This window comes from Myodes glareolus, chromosome 22 (assembly GCF_982192425.1).
Source record: "Myodes glareolus chromosome 22, mMyoGla1.1, whole genome shotgun sequence".
NCBI lineage: Eukaryota > Metazoa > Chordata > Mammalia > Rodentia > Cricetidae > Myodes > Myodes glareolus.
In genome coordinates, this window is record NC_142047.1 from 8,836,796 (window position 1) to 8,853,412 (window position 16,617).

The following is a 16,617-nucleotide window of genomic DNA, read 5'->3' on the forward strand; positions in this document are numbered from 1 at the left end:
GCAAACCCCCAGCCCTGGCTAAATCACAACGCAAAACTAGTATCTTCCACAATTTTTTTTTTAACTTAAGATTTCCCTTTGGTGTTCTTTTATATTTAAATATCCAGGTCTCAACAAGTACATCACGCTTGATTCGCATCCTTCCACTGCAGAACACTTCCCAATTTCTCTTCGTTTCCAAACTTCACTTTGTGACCTTCATAGTTTTCTTCAATCTTAAATTTTTTTCAATTATTTCCTCCAAAATGAGGCTACATTTGATGTTATTAACCAACTTTGGGGAAGCATGAAAAGAATTCCAATTATTCTATAATGTCCCACAGACCAATGCATGACATTCACACCAGCAATCTTACATTTAGAAAACCAGGTAATTTCAGCATGGACAGCAGACTTTTCAGGGACTCGTGTGCAGAGGAAAACTAAGTTTCAGAAAAGAGCTCTAAGAAAAACAGACTCTCTCTTAAGAGGAAAAGGTTGAAGTTAAATAATAAAGAAAAACTTTCAAAGAGATAGAAAGAAAAGACCACTTTAAGGATTACAAAAGTTATATTTATTCACGATGCTACATTTATTGCATTCCCTTAGAAAAATGGAGAACTGCTTATCTACCCAATTTGCACATATAAAACTTTATACAAATGATGTGTAGCACATAAAGGCCTCTGGGTATTCCTGCTTCAGGGTCTCCAGTTAGCAAGTCTATTCCATAGAAAATAAAAATTGGAATGACACTCCATCTTGCTACTAAGACTTTAGAAGTTATTTTAAAATATAATAAAATAAAATTTTCATTTACTCTAAAAACTCAAAAATACTATAAACTGGGAGGGTATATTCTATTATTATTGTAACAATATGACAGATTCACACCTCATTTTGGCTGGGTCTTCAAATTTAAAAAAAAAATCACCTAACTTCTGACATCATCGCTGTTGGGGCTTTACAGCCCATTTGTCAAAATATTTACCAAATACTTTAAAAAAAAAATTCCTGCTAAAAAATAATACACCATCTTCAAGAACCAGGAAATACTAAATGTCTTTGGCTATGCAACTAAAAAGGCATTCATCCAATGAACAGGGCACACTCAATTCAGAACCACAGACACAGAAAGTGTAACAGAAATACACAGAGAAATTATAAAAAACTTGTCTTCCTTCCCCTATTCTATAATAAGCAAGAACGCAATTTACACAATCTTTCCAGATGAGACTCAATAGTACTACAAAAAAAAGTCAAAGGCAAAGAATGTTAGGTAAAATAATTACACAACTAAGTGGAGTCTTGAAGGGACAAATGTTCTTTGTCATATTTTTTACTTGTTTGCGTGTTTTAAGCCATATAAGTGTTAAAGAGTTGTAGCCAATAAAAAGCCACAATCCTTACAAATGAAAATAGAAAAATAAACCAAATGAAACATTTATTAATAAATGAAGCCTGTTTTATTACTTCAAATGTTAATGATAAAAAATTTCAGCACAGCTGTTGCATTTTAAAAAGTGAGACTACACCCTATGTTTCTAGCTCAGTAAGCAGATGGAGCTGATGTCTTTGAATGACATAACAGTTGAGCACTGTACAGCACATCTTATGAAGACCCGGAAACTAAAGAACTGCTAGTTTAGTGATTAGAAGACAAATATGCTTTCATAGTTTCAGCTTCTTTTTTCTTCCTCGACCATCAGGGGCACCATCCATTTTACGCTTCTGTGTCTATAAACAAACACAACAATTAGTTCTCATGACAAGACTAAACTAATATGAACATAAAATATATTCTCACACATGTTGTACCACATTAGTAGTTAACTAATGTGACAGGGGACTTTTCTCCAGGGCTACACAACAAATCTTTCAAAACCACTATCACATCTCCAAGTATTTTACCATTACTAATAACAAGATGCCTGCTTCCTCCTGAAATACATTCTAACACAATTCTAAGATAGGTGGTAAAGCTATTTTTTTTCCTAATATTCCTCGAAGTCTCCTAAAATTTCAAATATAAGAACAAGTGAAGCCTGGAGGTTGATGGCACATGCTTTTAATCCCAGTACTTTGGAGACAGGTGGGTCTCCGTAAGTTAGAGGCCAACATGGTCTACTGAGCAAGTTCTAGGATAGGCAGACGTACAGAGAAACCCTGTCTCAAAACTACACAAAGTAAACAAAAAGAACAAGTGTGCACTCTTGGTAATCAGAAGACATGCTTTCCCATATGGAGTGCATTAAGATCAGTTTATATTTTCAGGTAACTGAAATGTATTATTTACAAAGAAAAAAGACAAAACCAAACATGAATGGAAGTGTTCAAATACTTTGAAGGGTAAGTGGTAGTGGCGGGTTTTCCGGAGATGGCAGCGGGTAAACTGCTTGTCATGAAAGCACGTGGACCTGAGCTCGGAGTCGCAAAAGTCATTAAAACCCAGACCACCCCAACAATGAGGATATGGGGACTAGGGGAAGAAGAGGTGTACAGGACAACCAGCCTAGCCAAAATGGCAAGCTACAAATTCACTTGAGACTTTTTTTCTCAAAAAATAATGTGGCTTAACTGATTGTCAACTTCTGCCTCACAAAGTACTTCCACACACATATATATGCAACACACACAAACACACACCCAAAATTGCATCACTCACATACATGTATATATTTTACATATTTGTAAATACTCACCGAAGGCTTTGGTCCTCTTTTCTTTTTCTCTGCCTTCTCCTTCTCTTCTAGTTCCATATTTTCTCTTTCAATCAAAGTAATTAAAGTATTACATCTCCTCTGGAGCGCCTGCATTGTGAATATACAAGGTAAACTTGTTATTTCTAACTACATAGTCAGAACTTCAATATCTAAATAAAGGTATGTTTTAACAAATAGAAAAATCACCCATATATTCCCAACAGATTAATAAAAAACAAGCAGAAAGAACTTAATTTTTACTTACAGACCATACTATGAGGATATAAAAAGCAAAGCAAATACTTAATGTTTTTAATTCATTCTTTAAAGCTGCACTAACATACAGCTGAGGGAAAACAGCTCAGTAGTAGTGTGCCAATAGACAGATAAATACTGATAAATAGTAAAGCTCCATACTAGTATATATTCTTCATAAATCATTCCTCCATTGATCATTTAGGTACTAATGCAGTGAAAATGAACATCTAACATACGCAATAAATATGCCGAGGAATGCTGGACTACTTATATTCAAAGGTTAACATACAGAATTCAAACACAAAATCACCTAGAACTTAAGAGATGAAAATAGCCTTTTCTTTAAAAGCACTATCATTGTATTTTATGGCAGTAATATACACAGAGCTACAAAGTCCATGATGAGTTTTGTCTACAATATGTAATACTTAGTGAGGCAAAATCCATCTGCATCACTAATTGCTAGCAGTACATTTTCTTACAGACCCAAAGTCTCTTGTTTATTCAATCTCTTTTATTAAAAGTCAAACTTCCACATAGACAACTACAGCATAAATAAGTCTGAATGCCAGGTAGTGTGGCACGCCTTTAATCCCAGCATTCTGGAGGCAGAGGCAGGTGGATCCCTGTGAGTTTGAGGCTACACAAAGAAACCCTATCTCAAAAAACAAAATATTAAGTTTGAACTACTTAGTAGAAACTCCATGCATGACTTAGTATCATTTTCAGTAACAGAGGTAAAAGACAATAAACAAAGTTGTGTTCCCTTTAGGAAGGCAGTTTCAGAGCTGGTTAATACGTTATGTGGCACTACCTCATTACTGTTATAATAAAATTATTCCTTATAACTATATATGTAAAAGCAGCACCTTACATAAAAAGAACAAAGGAGACTTTATTATCAGCAGAATCTTTCAACTAACTATATATTTAAATAATATATCCGGATAAACTGCAGTTCTTCTTTATATCTAGTGAAAAAAATGTATTTCCAGTAGTCAGTTGGCCTACTCCTGTATGTTCTAAACTTAATACTCAATCTTTGTACGTTTATTACTCTAACACAGGTCAAAGATGAAATATAGAAAAGTAATCCAAAACTAAACTTTCTTGAAATCTAATTTGAAGGTGTTAGAAACACACAGACCGAACAAACTAAACCCTGTCTTAAATCAGTATAAGGCGTATTGTTCTGTGCCAATCCGCTGTTTTAAAAGAGCCCAGAGTCAGCATCCTGATGGACAGACGGACACCTGAAGAACACTTTTCTCTGCAGAACTTTCCACTCGCAAACCCAAAAGTTATCATGTTCAGGAGGCGAACCTGATGGCAGCATTTCTCCTCACTTAGAACCTCACTAAAACTAATAGCAAAAACCAGTCCTATTATTGTACAAGGCAACATTAAAACACACAACATTAAAGGAGGAGACAACAATGTCTTCAAGTTACCTCTAAATGTTCAAACTGTGACAGAGAAAAATAGAGGAAATTATTTAATTCCTGAAACTAAGTAAAAATCTACTTCAAGGATAGTTTTAAAAAGTCAAACACTGAATGTACTTATTCTGAACTCGGCTGCGTTTTAGAAAAAACCTTAGACACTTACCATTGCAGTTCTGGACTTGAGAAACCAATCAAATCTGAACTGAGGGGAGTTTCGAATGCATTGTCGTAACTCATCATAAACATTTTCCTTGTCAAATCCAAGCTTGTGCAGCATACAGATGAGAAAACGATCCTCTTCTTCAGTATAGTTTTTTTCTTTGTTAGTACCATATGATATTCTTAGCTGATGAAAGGGTGCTTTGTACCGTCCAATCTATGGAAGTTATATTTTATAGATATTATATAAAACACAAGTTCTATGCAACCCATACTGCAAACTTACTTCATCCTTACTATAATTTCTGTTTGTTTTGTTTTTGCGAAACAGGGTTTCTCTGTGTAGCCCTGGCTGTCCTCAAATTCAGAGATCCAACTGCCTCAGCCTCCCAAGTGCTGGGATTAAAGGCGTCCGCCATCACCACCCAGCTAGCTTTACTATTATTATCCATAAATGTTTCTCCATCTAGGTAGCAAGCCTCTTCTGCCCTTTGTCCTGTGGTACTTTATAGAAATGAGGCAGGCCTAAGCTTTCTGACACCACTTAGGCAGAAGCTGACTCCAGCACTCTTAAACTAGGTTATCAATATAATATTCGGGTAAACTATGTTTTAACAAAAGTTAAGTTTTTGGTTTTTTTTTTTTTAAAAGAAATTTACAGTAATTTCTTTTTCTTTAACATGGTTACTTTGTCATATTCAGAACAGAGTTACACTAGCTCCTATACTTATGAACATACAAAGTACCTTTGTGTCTAGTGCTTTCTTGATGCTTATTCTTCTTTGAATTCTTGCCTCTCCCCTTTCAATCTGAGCCATAATCTTCTCTATGTCCTGGAGCTCATTACATCTTTCCCAGAACACAGCTGTAAGCAGATAAACCAGAATAAATGGAGGAAAGGGGCAAATATAAAAAAGAAAACAGGAAGTTTCCAAAAAAAAAAACACCTCGATGCAACTCTCAAAAAGCGGTAACATTCCTATATTAAAATAGGAAAGTATTACCTGAGTATTCAATGACTTCTTCTGGAGTTTTTCCTTCTACTTCTCTGGCTATATTTTCAATATCATCACGACCCCACTTCTCATTAGCTTTGATAAACTGGTTAAAATCTCTCTTATTCCAATTAGTAAATCCCTAAAAAGCAATAAGCAAAATATTTAATCACAGCACATTAAATTTGGAAAATAATGCCACTATAGTTACAAATGCATTTGGTGCTGTAGAAAGAGTTTTGGAGTCATTACTTTTCATGTATGCTCTTTTACCAGTACATTATGGATTACTGTGAAGCCTGAGTAACTAACCCTAAAGGCAAACAGTAAGGAATGCTGCATGAAAAGGTCCAATGACACTTCTTTCTTTAGCTTTGAAATACTATTAGGAGTTTGGGAGGAAAAGTAACAGACAGTAAAAATAAACAAGTAGAAAAATGCAAGAAAAATAAAGCTTAAAAGAGGGCACATGAAGTGAAAGTGGAGAGGAGACAATGGGAAAAGAGGGTCAGGAAAAAGGAGAAACAGGAGGAAAAGGGTCAACCAAAACTAGGATGTAAGAAGTCAGATGGAACCTACTACTCTTATATGCTACACCCTATGAAACTCTATTTAATAAAGAGCCAATGAGGTCATATAGCATGCAAAGGTCCCTGTAGCCAAGCCTGATGACTTGAATTCAATCTCCAATCCCCAGAATTTTTACATGGTAAAAAGAATTGACTCTCTCAAATTGTCCACATACATGAACACGAGTACATAACTATATGTATCATTTGTACAAAAGGTATGCTACATGGGTGGCTGATCCCAGAAGTCATGGAGATCAAATAAAACTCCTATTACCAGATGTGTAATTCCTCCTTATAAATTGTTGGTCAAGAAGGCCGAGAAACCCCAAACAACACAGGCTACTGCCACTGCTCCTGGTTGCCCACCAGAACTAGATAGACTATGAGAACTGATTACTGAAGACAGCACACCATTTGGTTACAAGGTAGAGAACTCAAGTTGGAACTCAACTGGAAGCTTCCTTCCTGCTGGCTGACCTACACAATGCCAAAAGTACTACCATACTACAGGGAATATCACAGAAAAGGGGGCAGAAGGGATGTAAAAGTCGAATGACAAGGAGGAGGGCTGTGAAATGTTACCTTTTGTGCATAAAATGGCCATTATAAGCATGAACTAATGGCAGTTACAGCTGTTTGCACTAAACCTGCACAAGACTGGCCCTGTCGGTATTCAGTAATGGAGGAAAGAAACCATAGGGCTCTATCATCATTGGGGTACTGGCTATCTATGGATGCTAAGACAAGGGGAAGGGATGTGTTCAATTGTGCAGCCATTGGTGAACCCACCAAGTTCCAATGGATAGTTCCACACCCATACTCACACAAACAGATCAGTCGGTCACAACTATGCGACTGGGGTGGAGTTTGACAGTGGCAGTAAGAATCAGAGAGAAATGTCGGCGGCAACAGTTGTCGGAATGCATTGTGTGTGTGATTGTCAAACAATAAATTTAATTTTTAAAAATGGGTAGGTTAAAGACAAGATTCTCTGGCTGGAGAGATGGCTCAATCATTAAGGCTAGGTTCACAACCAAAATTATAAGACTGAATTTTCAAAGGTTTGAACCCCAAAGGAATGCTTTAATAATGTTAAGTAGTATACATCTGACAGAGGATGAATATCTAGAATATACAAAGAACTTAAAATACTTAAACCCCAAAACTTAAAGAACCCCATTAAGTAAAGGGCTAAGGAAATAAACTGCCTTTAGAAAATAAAATATAAACGATTAATGAACATAACATATATATCAATACAAATGGATTATGAACATATATAAACTACCCAACTTTGCTAGTCAGAGAAATAAAAATTAAAATGACATTGTAATTTTGTCCCACATCAGAATGGCAACCATGAAGAAAATACCGAGCACTTCCAAGGATGTGAACAAAAAGAAAACATTATATGCTGATGGTAGGACTTTAAACTAGTTCTGCTACTATAGAAGCCAACACAGCAGGTTTTTAAAACTTAATTAATTTTATATATGTGTAAGTTTTTGCACAAATGTATGCCTATATTATATATATATATATATATATATATATATATCCTGGAACTAGAGTTGTGGCCATGTGAATTGCCAGGTGGGGGCTATGACTCAAACCCCGGTCCTCTGCAAGAACAAACGCTGTAACCCAAGTCATCTCTCCAACCCTCTGTCTGGCAGTTTTTTTACCCAAGACTCCAAGTCATTATGTCTGAGATACGTGTAAATCAATGTTTATTTTATTCAGCAATCATTCTCAAGGGCTAAGTTAGAGAACCAACACAGCTGTCCAACTACAGAAATAATAAAAAATGGAGAACAAGCATTGTGTGGAAATGTTTTCAGCCATAAACAAGTCACACTGTTTATAGAAACATGGATGCAACTAGAGATAATCTTCTAAGTGAATGAAGCCAACACCAAACAATGTATGTATTCTCTCATTTGTTGCATCTAGATTTTATAGACACCTTTAAATTATTCATGTATATATGACACAAAAGCAGACGGGGAAAAGGAACAATAAGGACTAACAGGGTGGAAAAGAGAAAGTGGAAGGTGGGAGGTGTATGGGAAAGAATGTGCTCAACGTTATGACGTATAGTTGGTATAAAAGTATCCTTATGTAGCATGGTACTGAGTACAGGGAATATTAAAATTTAAAAGTATTTTAAATCAAGTACCAAATAGAAATTTGTAACCGAGAAAACTTAGAACTCACAGAATGCTAACAATACTGAAAATGAGTTCTAAAGAATACCAACTCTACTGATTACATAGTTTAAACCTCAACTAGTAATGAAAATCAAAATGCAGCATGTGTTTAAGTTTCCCCATGTTTAATAATCTTCCATCTTATTTCATAGTGCTAGGGATTGGACCCAGAATACCATATATGCTAGGGAAGCAGTCCAGTGCTGGGTGATACTGTTAGTCCCCCACTAATTATTCTCTTTGAAAGCAGAAACTTGCACTATGCATGTCTCAACATACCTAAAACAGGACTTTACAACATAACTTTGTGTTAATCCAAGGTCATACCTGCGTCAGAAGCTTCTCTTTTTCCTCTAGCTCCTCATCGTTAAGGGGCTCCGCTTCATCAATTTTAAGTTGTTCTTCTTTCTGTGCCTGTGCTGCGTTAGGTAGGTCAGGACTCCGAGGCACCTAACAGATGTTTTCCAGTGTCATCAATTGGTGTATTTTAAGGGCTTAACAGACTACATTCGTAACAAATTAACACTTCACATTTTCAGCATAGCCATGAAACTAAACATATACTGATTTCCAATATTCTATTTAAAAATCATTACGCATGACAGCTTTTTTCAATGAAAACTCACAAGTGCAACACACACAACTGGAGCACAGCAAATAACAGTATTTCCTACCAGGCTCACTTAGTTAAGCAAATGTCAGTAAGTATTATGCGCTGAAGAGCTTCTGAATAGAAAATATGTAGAGAAGAATTTTCAATCACCTTGTACCCTATGGTTTTCCTGTAATACAGAATTTCTTTTTCCAGTAATTCAAATAAACGTGGAGGAAAGAACTGGAAATCCTGAACATTTGGTTGTTTTGGAGGTCGGGGTGCCTAAGAAAAATAAAAACAGTATTGTCCATTAAAAAATAAATGCAAACTCACACACATTCATATTAAATCACTTCCTAAACCATGACAACTAATTCTCCAAAGAACAGAATTCACCTTTTAATGAAAATTAATGAAAATTTAAACAAATTCAAAAATCATACAAAACATAATGCTCTATTCCATTTTGTTGTAAGAATTTGAGAAAACAATTTAATTTATAAGATATTTCAATATTTCCAAGTTGTCACTCTACCTTAGGTGCTTTAGGTTCACTAACACGGAGAGCCTCCCTGAAATACGCATCAACAGCATAATTGGCTTTCCTTTCTCGTTTAGGCGGTTCAATCCACTCTGTGAACGCAATCTAGAAAGTGGGAAATAATCCAACTCATTTCACTATACACAGCAGCAAGTTAGCTAGTGATTTACACGTCAGACTATAGATTCTATAGGTGAGGACTACAGCATTTCTTAAATCATGTAATTAAAACACGAAACAAATTCTCTAATACTATAGAATATATGCTACAGCACAAATAAGTAGAAAAAAATAAACATAATTTTCTTAGAAAACTTGAGATTATGCTAACAAGGTAAAATATTTCTTCTATATCGAATTTTCAATCTTTCTCTGTCGTAGCAAATATTACTAATGAAATGAAATCATTTTAATGACCAATCAATTCAAATTCCATGAAAATAGGCTGTGGCCTTTTTATCGGCACTAAGTTAACTTTCAAATATCCCAATTATACTAACCCCATACATAACACTTTCAGTAACAGTTTGTAACAAACTTATCATATACATTAAAAACACTCTAGAACTAGTATAGTGGCTCACATGTGTAAAGCCAGCATTAGGGACATAAAGGCAGGAGATAGGAGAGTTCAAGGCTACCTTCAAGTATAAAGCACGGATAGGTACTCAGGGTAGTGGTAAGACGCCCAAATAAGTAAGCAAGCAACCCAACAAATCAGAGTTTACATGCTAAACACCACTCACACAGTGAAACACCTACGCTGTGAATAAACCATACTCACAAAGTCTCACAACTAACACAAGGTTTCAGTAAAACTCCATCCTGAAAAAAATACCTTCTGTTTTTCTCGGTAGTCTTCTCCTTCAAAGTTATAAACACTAGACTCTGTATCCATTGTGAAATTTCTAAGAGAACTCTCACCCATCTTGGAGAGCTTTTCATTCATCTCTGCAGTCTACACAGAAAAAAGAAAAACAAAACTCATTATATTGAAAGGAAAATAATCTCAAGACCTTTAGTCAAAACACATTAGCCTTTGGGGGCTAGAGATGGCTCAGCAGTTAAGAGCACTTCTTGCTCTTCAAGATAACCTGGTTCAAATTCACAAGACGGCCCACAACTATATTTAACCCCAGTTCCAGGGGATCCAATGGCTTCTTCTTGCCTCCTTGGGTAACAAGTACACTGTGATGCACATACACCCATGCACAGAAAATATTTTAACAAAAGATCATGACTGAGGAAGTATTTTCTCAAGTAGTTTTAGTCTAAACCCTCAGGTACAAAGAAAGCTTGAATTTTCCAAACTTCAAGAGACATCCAAATATCCAGAAATGAGACCAATCTGAACTACAGACAGGTAGATAAAAGCCAGCATTCCTCAGGAACTTGTCAAGCCAGTTCCAGCTACCAAAGGGAGTCATTTCCCTTGCCCCTGGCAGTCCCCTACCTGTGGCACTTTCAGCATATCAAAGTCCATGCTGGCCTCCAGGCTCTCTCAGCATCACCAGCACCTATTTTACATTTCAAAGTCCATGCTACCTTGCTAGCATCCTAGCCTTTCTCACTTTCTCCCCTATGTTAACTCCAGTTTCTCAGCTTCCTTCCTACCAGCTACTCATCCTTCTTACAGCCTAGCTATTTTCCCCACTCTGTTCTCTGGCTGTTCTCTTCCTTTATCTACAACCAAAACACTTCCCCTTAAACGAGTTAAATGGGCAGGCAGGCTGTCAGTTTATCTGTAAACTATTTCTGTTACAAACCATTAACATTTACTATTCATCTTCTTACCTTCTTTGCACCCCTTTCCAAAATACCATCAATATCTTCATCAGTGATTTCACTTTCTTTTGACGCAAACACATGTGTGGCCCCATGTCGAATCATTTGAAGCATTTCATCTTTCCCAATTTTGTTCAGGTTCTGATCTACAAGCCTCCCTGGGGGGGCGGGGGGAGATTGTGTTGTATTATATTAATCTTAAGTTTAAATTAAAAAGTGTTGGGTGATAATTTTTTTTAAATATTTAAATGTTAGAGGCAATCCCACCCCTGTTTACTAGTAATTTACAAGTGATCAAGCTCACTAGTATATTAAACTTAATGCCACATTTTTCAGCTGGTTAAGTTTTGAAATATTTCTAAAGCTTACATATTACATAACGTTATCTACTATATACTGGCTTTATAAAATGTTTTTTGATAGTATTTGAGATATTTGAAAATCAAGTTACTGAGCAAAGCGGTGCATGCATTTAATCCCAGAACTTGGGAGGCAGAGGCAGGCCAGCCTGGTTTACATAGTGAATTCCAGGACACTCAGTTACATATAGTGAGTATCTGTCTCAAAAACAAACACACAGAAAATCAAAGAGGAAGTCTTACAAATTTTTACATTTGTAAACATTATGAACAAAAGATATCATATCAGAAAGATGATATTGCTCATCTTTCCCAGTTGGCTTCTTCTTAGAAACAGAAATACATTATCTCCATTGTGTTTTGATTTTATATAAGAACAGGTGCCTTTAATCCCAATACTGGGAAAGCAGAGGTAGGAAAACCTTGTGAGTTCAAGGCCAGTCTAGTCTATTTAGCAAAGTCTAGACTAGTCAAGGCTATACAATACAGAAAGCCCTGTTTGATGAACCCAAAGCTTTTGAAAACTTAGTTTGATCACAGAAAAGAATACAACATTAATAAATTAAAGATCTTCAAGAGGTAGGAATTTAGTCAATCTTAATTTGTGTTTTCACAAATACAGGCAAAGTATGTATTCCAAAAGGCTGATCTGATACAAGAACTTGGAAGTTCCCCTCAATCAAGCCAACCCCCTCTAGTCAGTCCTGTGTCTAGTCAAAACTGTCTCCCCTACTAAATTTTAAAGTTCCTTGAAAATAAGCATGCCTGGTTCACTTCTTGCTTTAGTCTTAGCAGTAAGAACAGTGCCTGGCATAGTTCCAGATTAAAAAAAAAAGGAAAACACTTTGTGCCTTTCATTTCTTCAGTATCCCCTGGTGCTTGTCAATCTGCTGAATTGTCACACACTTTAATATATTACCCAATTTAATGCTTAAAAATTTTAAACATTACTTTTATTTCCACTTAAGTGAAATATGAGGCTTAGGCAGAAAGAAACTATTAGCTAGTGAATACTAAAATCAACTTAACCAAGTTTAAAATCTACTCCTTAATAACAAAATTAAAGTTTAAAATATCTGGAATATAAGCCATCTTGGCTTATATTTAAGGACTCCAGGTGCTTAAAATCTCTAAGAAATCATCAGACAGAAACATGTTGCTATCAATGCAACGTGGGAAATTATCTGAAATAGGCCTCACCTTGTTGAATGACTATCGAATCCAGTCTGAGTTTCATCTCGGCACGTTCTACTATTCTTTCAGTTATAAAGCGAAACACTCGGACAGTCTTCGTTTGTCCAATTCTATGTGCTCGGTCCTAGGAGAATTGAATTATGTCATTTTGAATTTAGCTAAAAAGTCAAATAATATAAAAATGTATAAGAAGCAAAATTAAATTATTTATAAAGTATAAAATTTTTTTCATACACTTTTTTTATATTTATTTATTTATTATGTATACAATATTCTGTCTGCAGGCCAGAAGAGGGCACCAGACCTCTTTACAGATGGTTGTGAGCCACCATGTAGTTGCCGGGAATTGAACTCAGGACCTTTGGAAGAGCAGGCAATGCTCTTAACCACTGAGCCATCTCTCCAGCCCCTAAAGTATAAAATTTAACACTTATAAAATAATACGGATTCGCCAGGCGGTGGGTGGTGGCATATGTCTTTAATCCCAGCAAATACAAGGAAAGCTTCCTAAGACTAGAGGAAATCATAGCCGTTTATGAGACAAGGCTAACCACATAAATAACACAAATGCAATGATAACTAGCTAATAGGTAAAACTGTAATTAATATTTCAGTTTGATGATGATTTTTCCTTGAATTTCATCTCAAATATTTTTTCCTCACGAAGTTAATGAAATCTGTTTTGGTTTGTTTCTGTGTTTCGAAACAGAATTTCACTGTATAACCCTGGCTGTCCTGAAGCTCAGAGATTCACCTGACTCTGCCTTCTGTATGTTGAGATTAAGGATGAAAGGTGTGGGTCACCACCACCTGGCAAAATTAATGAATCTTCATTGTCACTATTAGGAAAATAAAAATGACCTTCACAAATGATATATAAATATTTAAATATTACAGTTACCTAAATACATTCAATCAAATTAATTTGTATGTTAATCTCTGTTTAACTTCTGGTAAATTCACAAAGCACATACCTCCAACAAACACCTTCCTTCTAATAATTTACCAATATCCCTTAAGCACCCACCCTTACAGAGAGTACAAGACAAAGATGACCGAGGTAGATATCTCAAAGTTGTGCTCATAAACACCAACATTCGAGGTCAAGTCAATAGTCAGAATGCAGTTCACATTAGTTTGTGGACCATGAATTTACCCAGCCTTAGAATATACTTTCTCATGTGGCCAGACACTACAAAAATGAGCATATATGTTTAGGTGTTCCAAGTGGCAGAGGAGCTAGCTGCTCACCAAACTGATTTCTCTTTTCTCCCAAAGCACAACTATACTTATTTGCTGATCCTCTTAAATTCTATTAAGTGACAGTAAGCACTCAGCTCTAAATGGGACATTTTTATCAACCTCCCACCCCAGTCAAGGGCTCTCCAAGAACATCAAAAAGAGGTGGGAGAGAAAGAATCTAACAGCCAGAGAACAGATGGAAACACTATGGAATGCTGTCTTCTCCTGCATATAACACATCCATTGCAGGCACCAGCCCATAGCGGTTGTGGTTACCTGAACAGAATCAATCGTTCAAAATTCCAGCCGTTGAGACCCCCATCCCTACCCAAGGAGCTAAGTAACTGCTACTGGGGGAATTGAGAATCTTGTTTTCTTTGGATGTAGACACTGGTAAATTGCCCTTGCTTCAGGAGATGGCCCCATATACAGGTGCACTACTTAAAAAAACAAAACAAAACAAAACATGAAGTTGACAAGGGGAGGATGTACTTTCATGAGTTCAAGAGTAGGGGTAAGCAAGGGCAATGGGAGATGTATATGATCAAGATAAACTATATACAAGTATGATACTATCAAAGAATAACTTTAAAAGTATATTTATAAAAAGAGTTATGTCCGAGGAGATAGTCAAGCAGGTAAAGGAACTTTCTGCCCAGACCTAATGACCTGAGTTCAATCCTTGGAAACCAGATGGTGAAAATGTAAGACTCCCAAGTGGTCCTTTGACCTCTACAGATGCAGGAGGCAGAGATGTGCCAAAATAAAGTTCGGCCAGGCACGCCTTTAATCCCAACATTTGGGAGGCAGAGACAGGTGGGTTTCAGTGAGTTCGAGGCCAGCCTGGTCTACAAAGCGAGTTGCAGGACAGCCAGGACTACACAGAGAAATCCTGTCTCGAAGAAAAAGAAAGCAAGAAAGAAATTTCTACTAGGTTAAATCAGGGATGTTTATAGAATGAATAGACACTACCTAAGACATCTACTAAGCACACAAAGTATTTACTTGTTATCTCTTACCATAGCCTGAAGATCAACTTGGGGATTCCAATCTGAATCATATAAAATGACTACATCAGCAGTTGCAAGGTTGATGCCCAGACCACCAGCACGTGTGCTCAGCATAAAAACAAACTTCGTGCTATTTGGTTCATTGTATGCATTGATGGAATCCTATGGGAATAAAATAACAAGCATTAGAAACTTTCATTATATGTGTTGTAGGATGGGATATTCTTTTTGTAATCTCACTATGTAGCCCCAGCTAGTCAGAAACTACGTAGACCAGCTACTACCTCTTGGGTGCTGGGATTAACGCACAATCTACCACCTGCTCCTACTGCAGTTTTCCAAGCAGCTGGGACTGCAGATGTATGCCATTATGATTGGCTTAGAAAATTATTTTATATAGGGCATCGTAGCACATACCTATAACCCCAGCACTCAAGAAGAGGCACACAGATCAGAAGCTCAGGATCATACTCATCTACACAGTGAATTCCAAACCAGCCTGGCATATGTAAGTCCCCGACTGAAGAGATGGCACTGGCTGCTCTTCCAGAGGAGCCTGGTTTGGTCTCCAGCACCCATGACAGCTCACAACCATCTGTAACTCCAATGCCTAATCTGGCCTCCTTGGGGACCAGGTACACACAAGGTGCAGAAATACATGCAGACAAAACAATGATACACACAAAATAAAATAAATTTTAAAAAAATGTATTCTTAAAAAAAATCACATATTCTAATACAATACAATGCTAGCATATAATGACTTGGCACATTCTAACAGAACATGAAATCATTATGTGATTGTTTTTTTTAATCTCCCCAGACTTCTTTACTTACTTGTCTCTCATCATGGGGTGTCTGACCATCCAATCTTCAGTATTCATAATTTCTCCACATGCAATAATCTTCCAAAATGTCTAATACCCTTGTCATCTGACTGAAGATTAGTACTCTTGAACCTGACAGACATAAATAGACCTTTGTCAAAAGATTTCTAATAAGTTTTTATTTAAAAAAATTTTAAGAGTAAAAAAGTAGGACTAACAAATTATCAATCAATTCCAAATCACTTACTTTGGTTAAAAGGATAAAAATGGCATTAGTAAATACCCAGGTCAGCCATTCTCCACCTTCCATCAAGGCACACACACAAAAAAAGTGACGTGTACAGCAAGCTAAGGTAAACTGATTTAGGAGACTGAATCATTAGTCTATTACCTCGTATATATTAAAAGAAGTCTTACAGCACTCCACAACCTTTCTTTCAACATGATCTCTTGAGTTACCCACACCCCTGAAGTCCCTAAAACATTTCTAATTATGAAAACAGTTTAACTCAATAGAACACAAATGTGTGCCTGATATTTATATCAGAAGAAATCCTTCACTTATCTGCCACAACTCAAATTATTCTACTGGTTTTCTCACAAGCCAGGTACAGAACATCTTCAGCAAAATATATGACAGAGGAATTGTTGAGAACACTTGGTTATGGTAGGAGCCTAACTCAATAACGAGGCTGACAGCCTAATGCATAAGAGCGTTTCAGTCTCTACGTCCTTAGTGTTCAA

The 16,617-nt window shown here is 36.4% G+C and overlaps 1 protein-coding gene across 1 annotated transcript; it reads right to left on the bottom strand.

The window, feature by feature from the left end:
- Positions 1–530: 530 nt before the first annotated feature.
- Positions 531–16,008, bottom strand: LOC148118404 (SWI/SNF-related matrix-associated actin-dependent regulator of chromatin subfamily A member 5-like). Its single transcript, XM_087900164.1, has 13 exons — positions 15,884–16,008; positions 15,056–15,208; positions 12,801–12,918; positions 11,251–11,399; positions 10,295–10,414; positions 9,451–9,561; positions 9,084–9,197; positions 8,648–8,770; positions 5,548–5,680; positions 5,290–5,408; positions 4,548–4,760; positions 2,682–2,789; positions 531–1,716 (listed from the first exon to the last, which is right to left on the bottom strand). Exons 2-13 carry the CDS (start codon positions 15,158–15,160, stop codon positions 1,651–1,653), a joined length of 1,479 nt encoding a protein of 492 aa, XP_087756290.1. The 5' UTR covers positions 15,161–15,208; positions 15,884–16,008; the 3' UTR covers positions 531–1,650.
- Positions 16,009–16,617: the final 609 nt, after the last annotated feature.

Excerpts from the sequence above, each read along its gene's own strand:
- LOC148118404 (XM_087900164.1), bottom strand. The coding sequence starts at position 15,160 with ATGCTGAGCACACGTGCTGGTGGTCTGGGCATCAACCTTGCAACTGCT. Across the intron at positions 5,681-8,647 it reads AAGAGAAGCTTCTGACGCAG|GGATTTACTAATTGGAATAA; the intron begins GTATGACCTTGG and ends ATTGCTTTTTAG. Across the intron at positions 2,790-4,547 it reads TCAAGTCCAGAACTGCAATG|GCGCTCCAGAGGAGATGTAA; the intron begins GTAAGTGTCTAA and ends TTCACAATGCAG.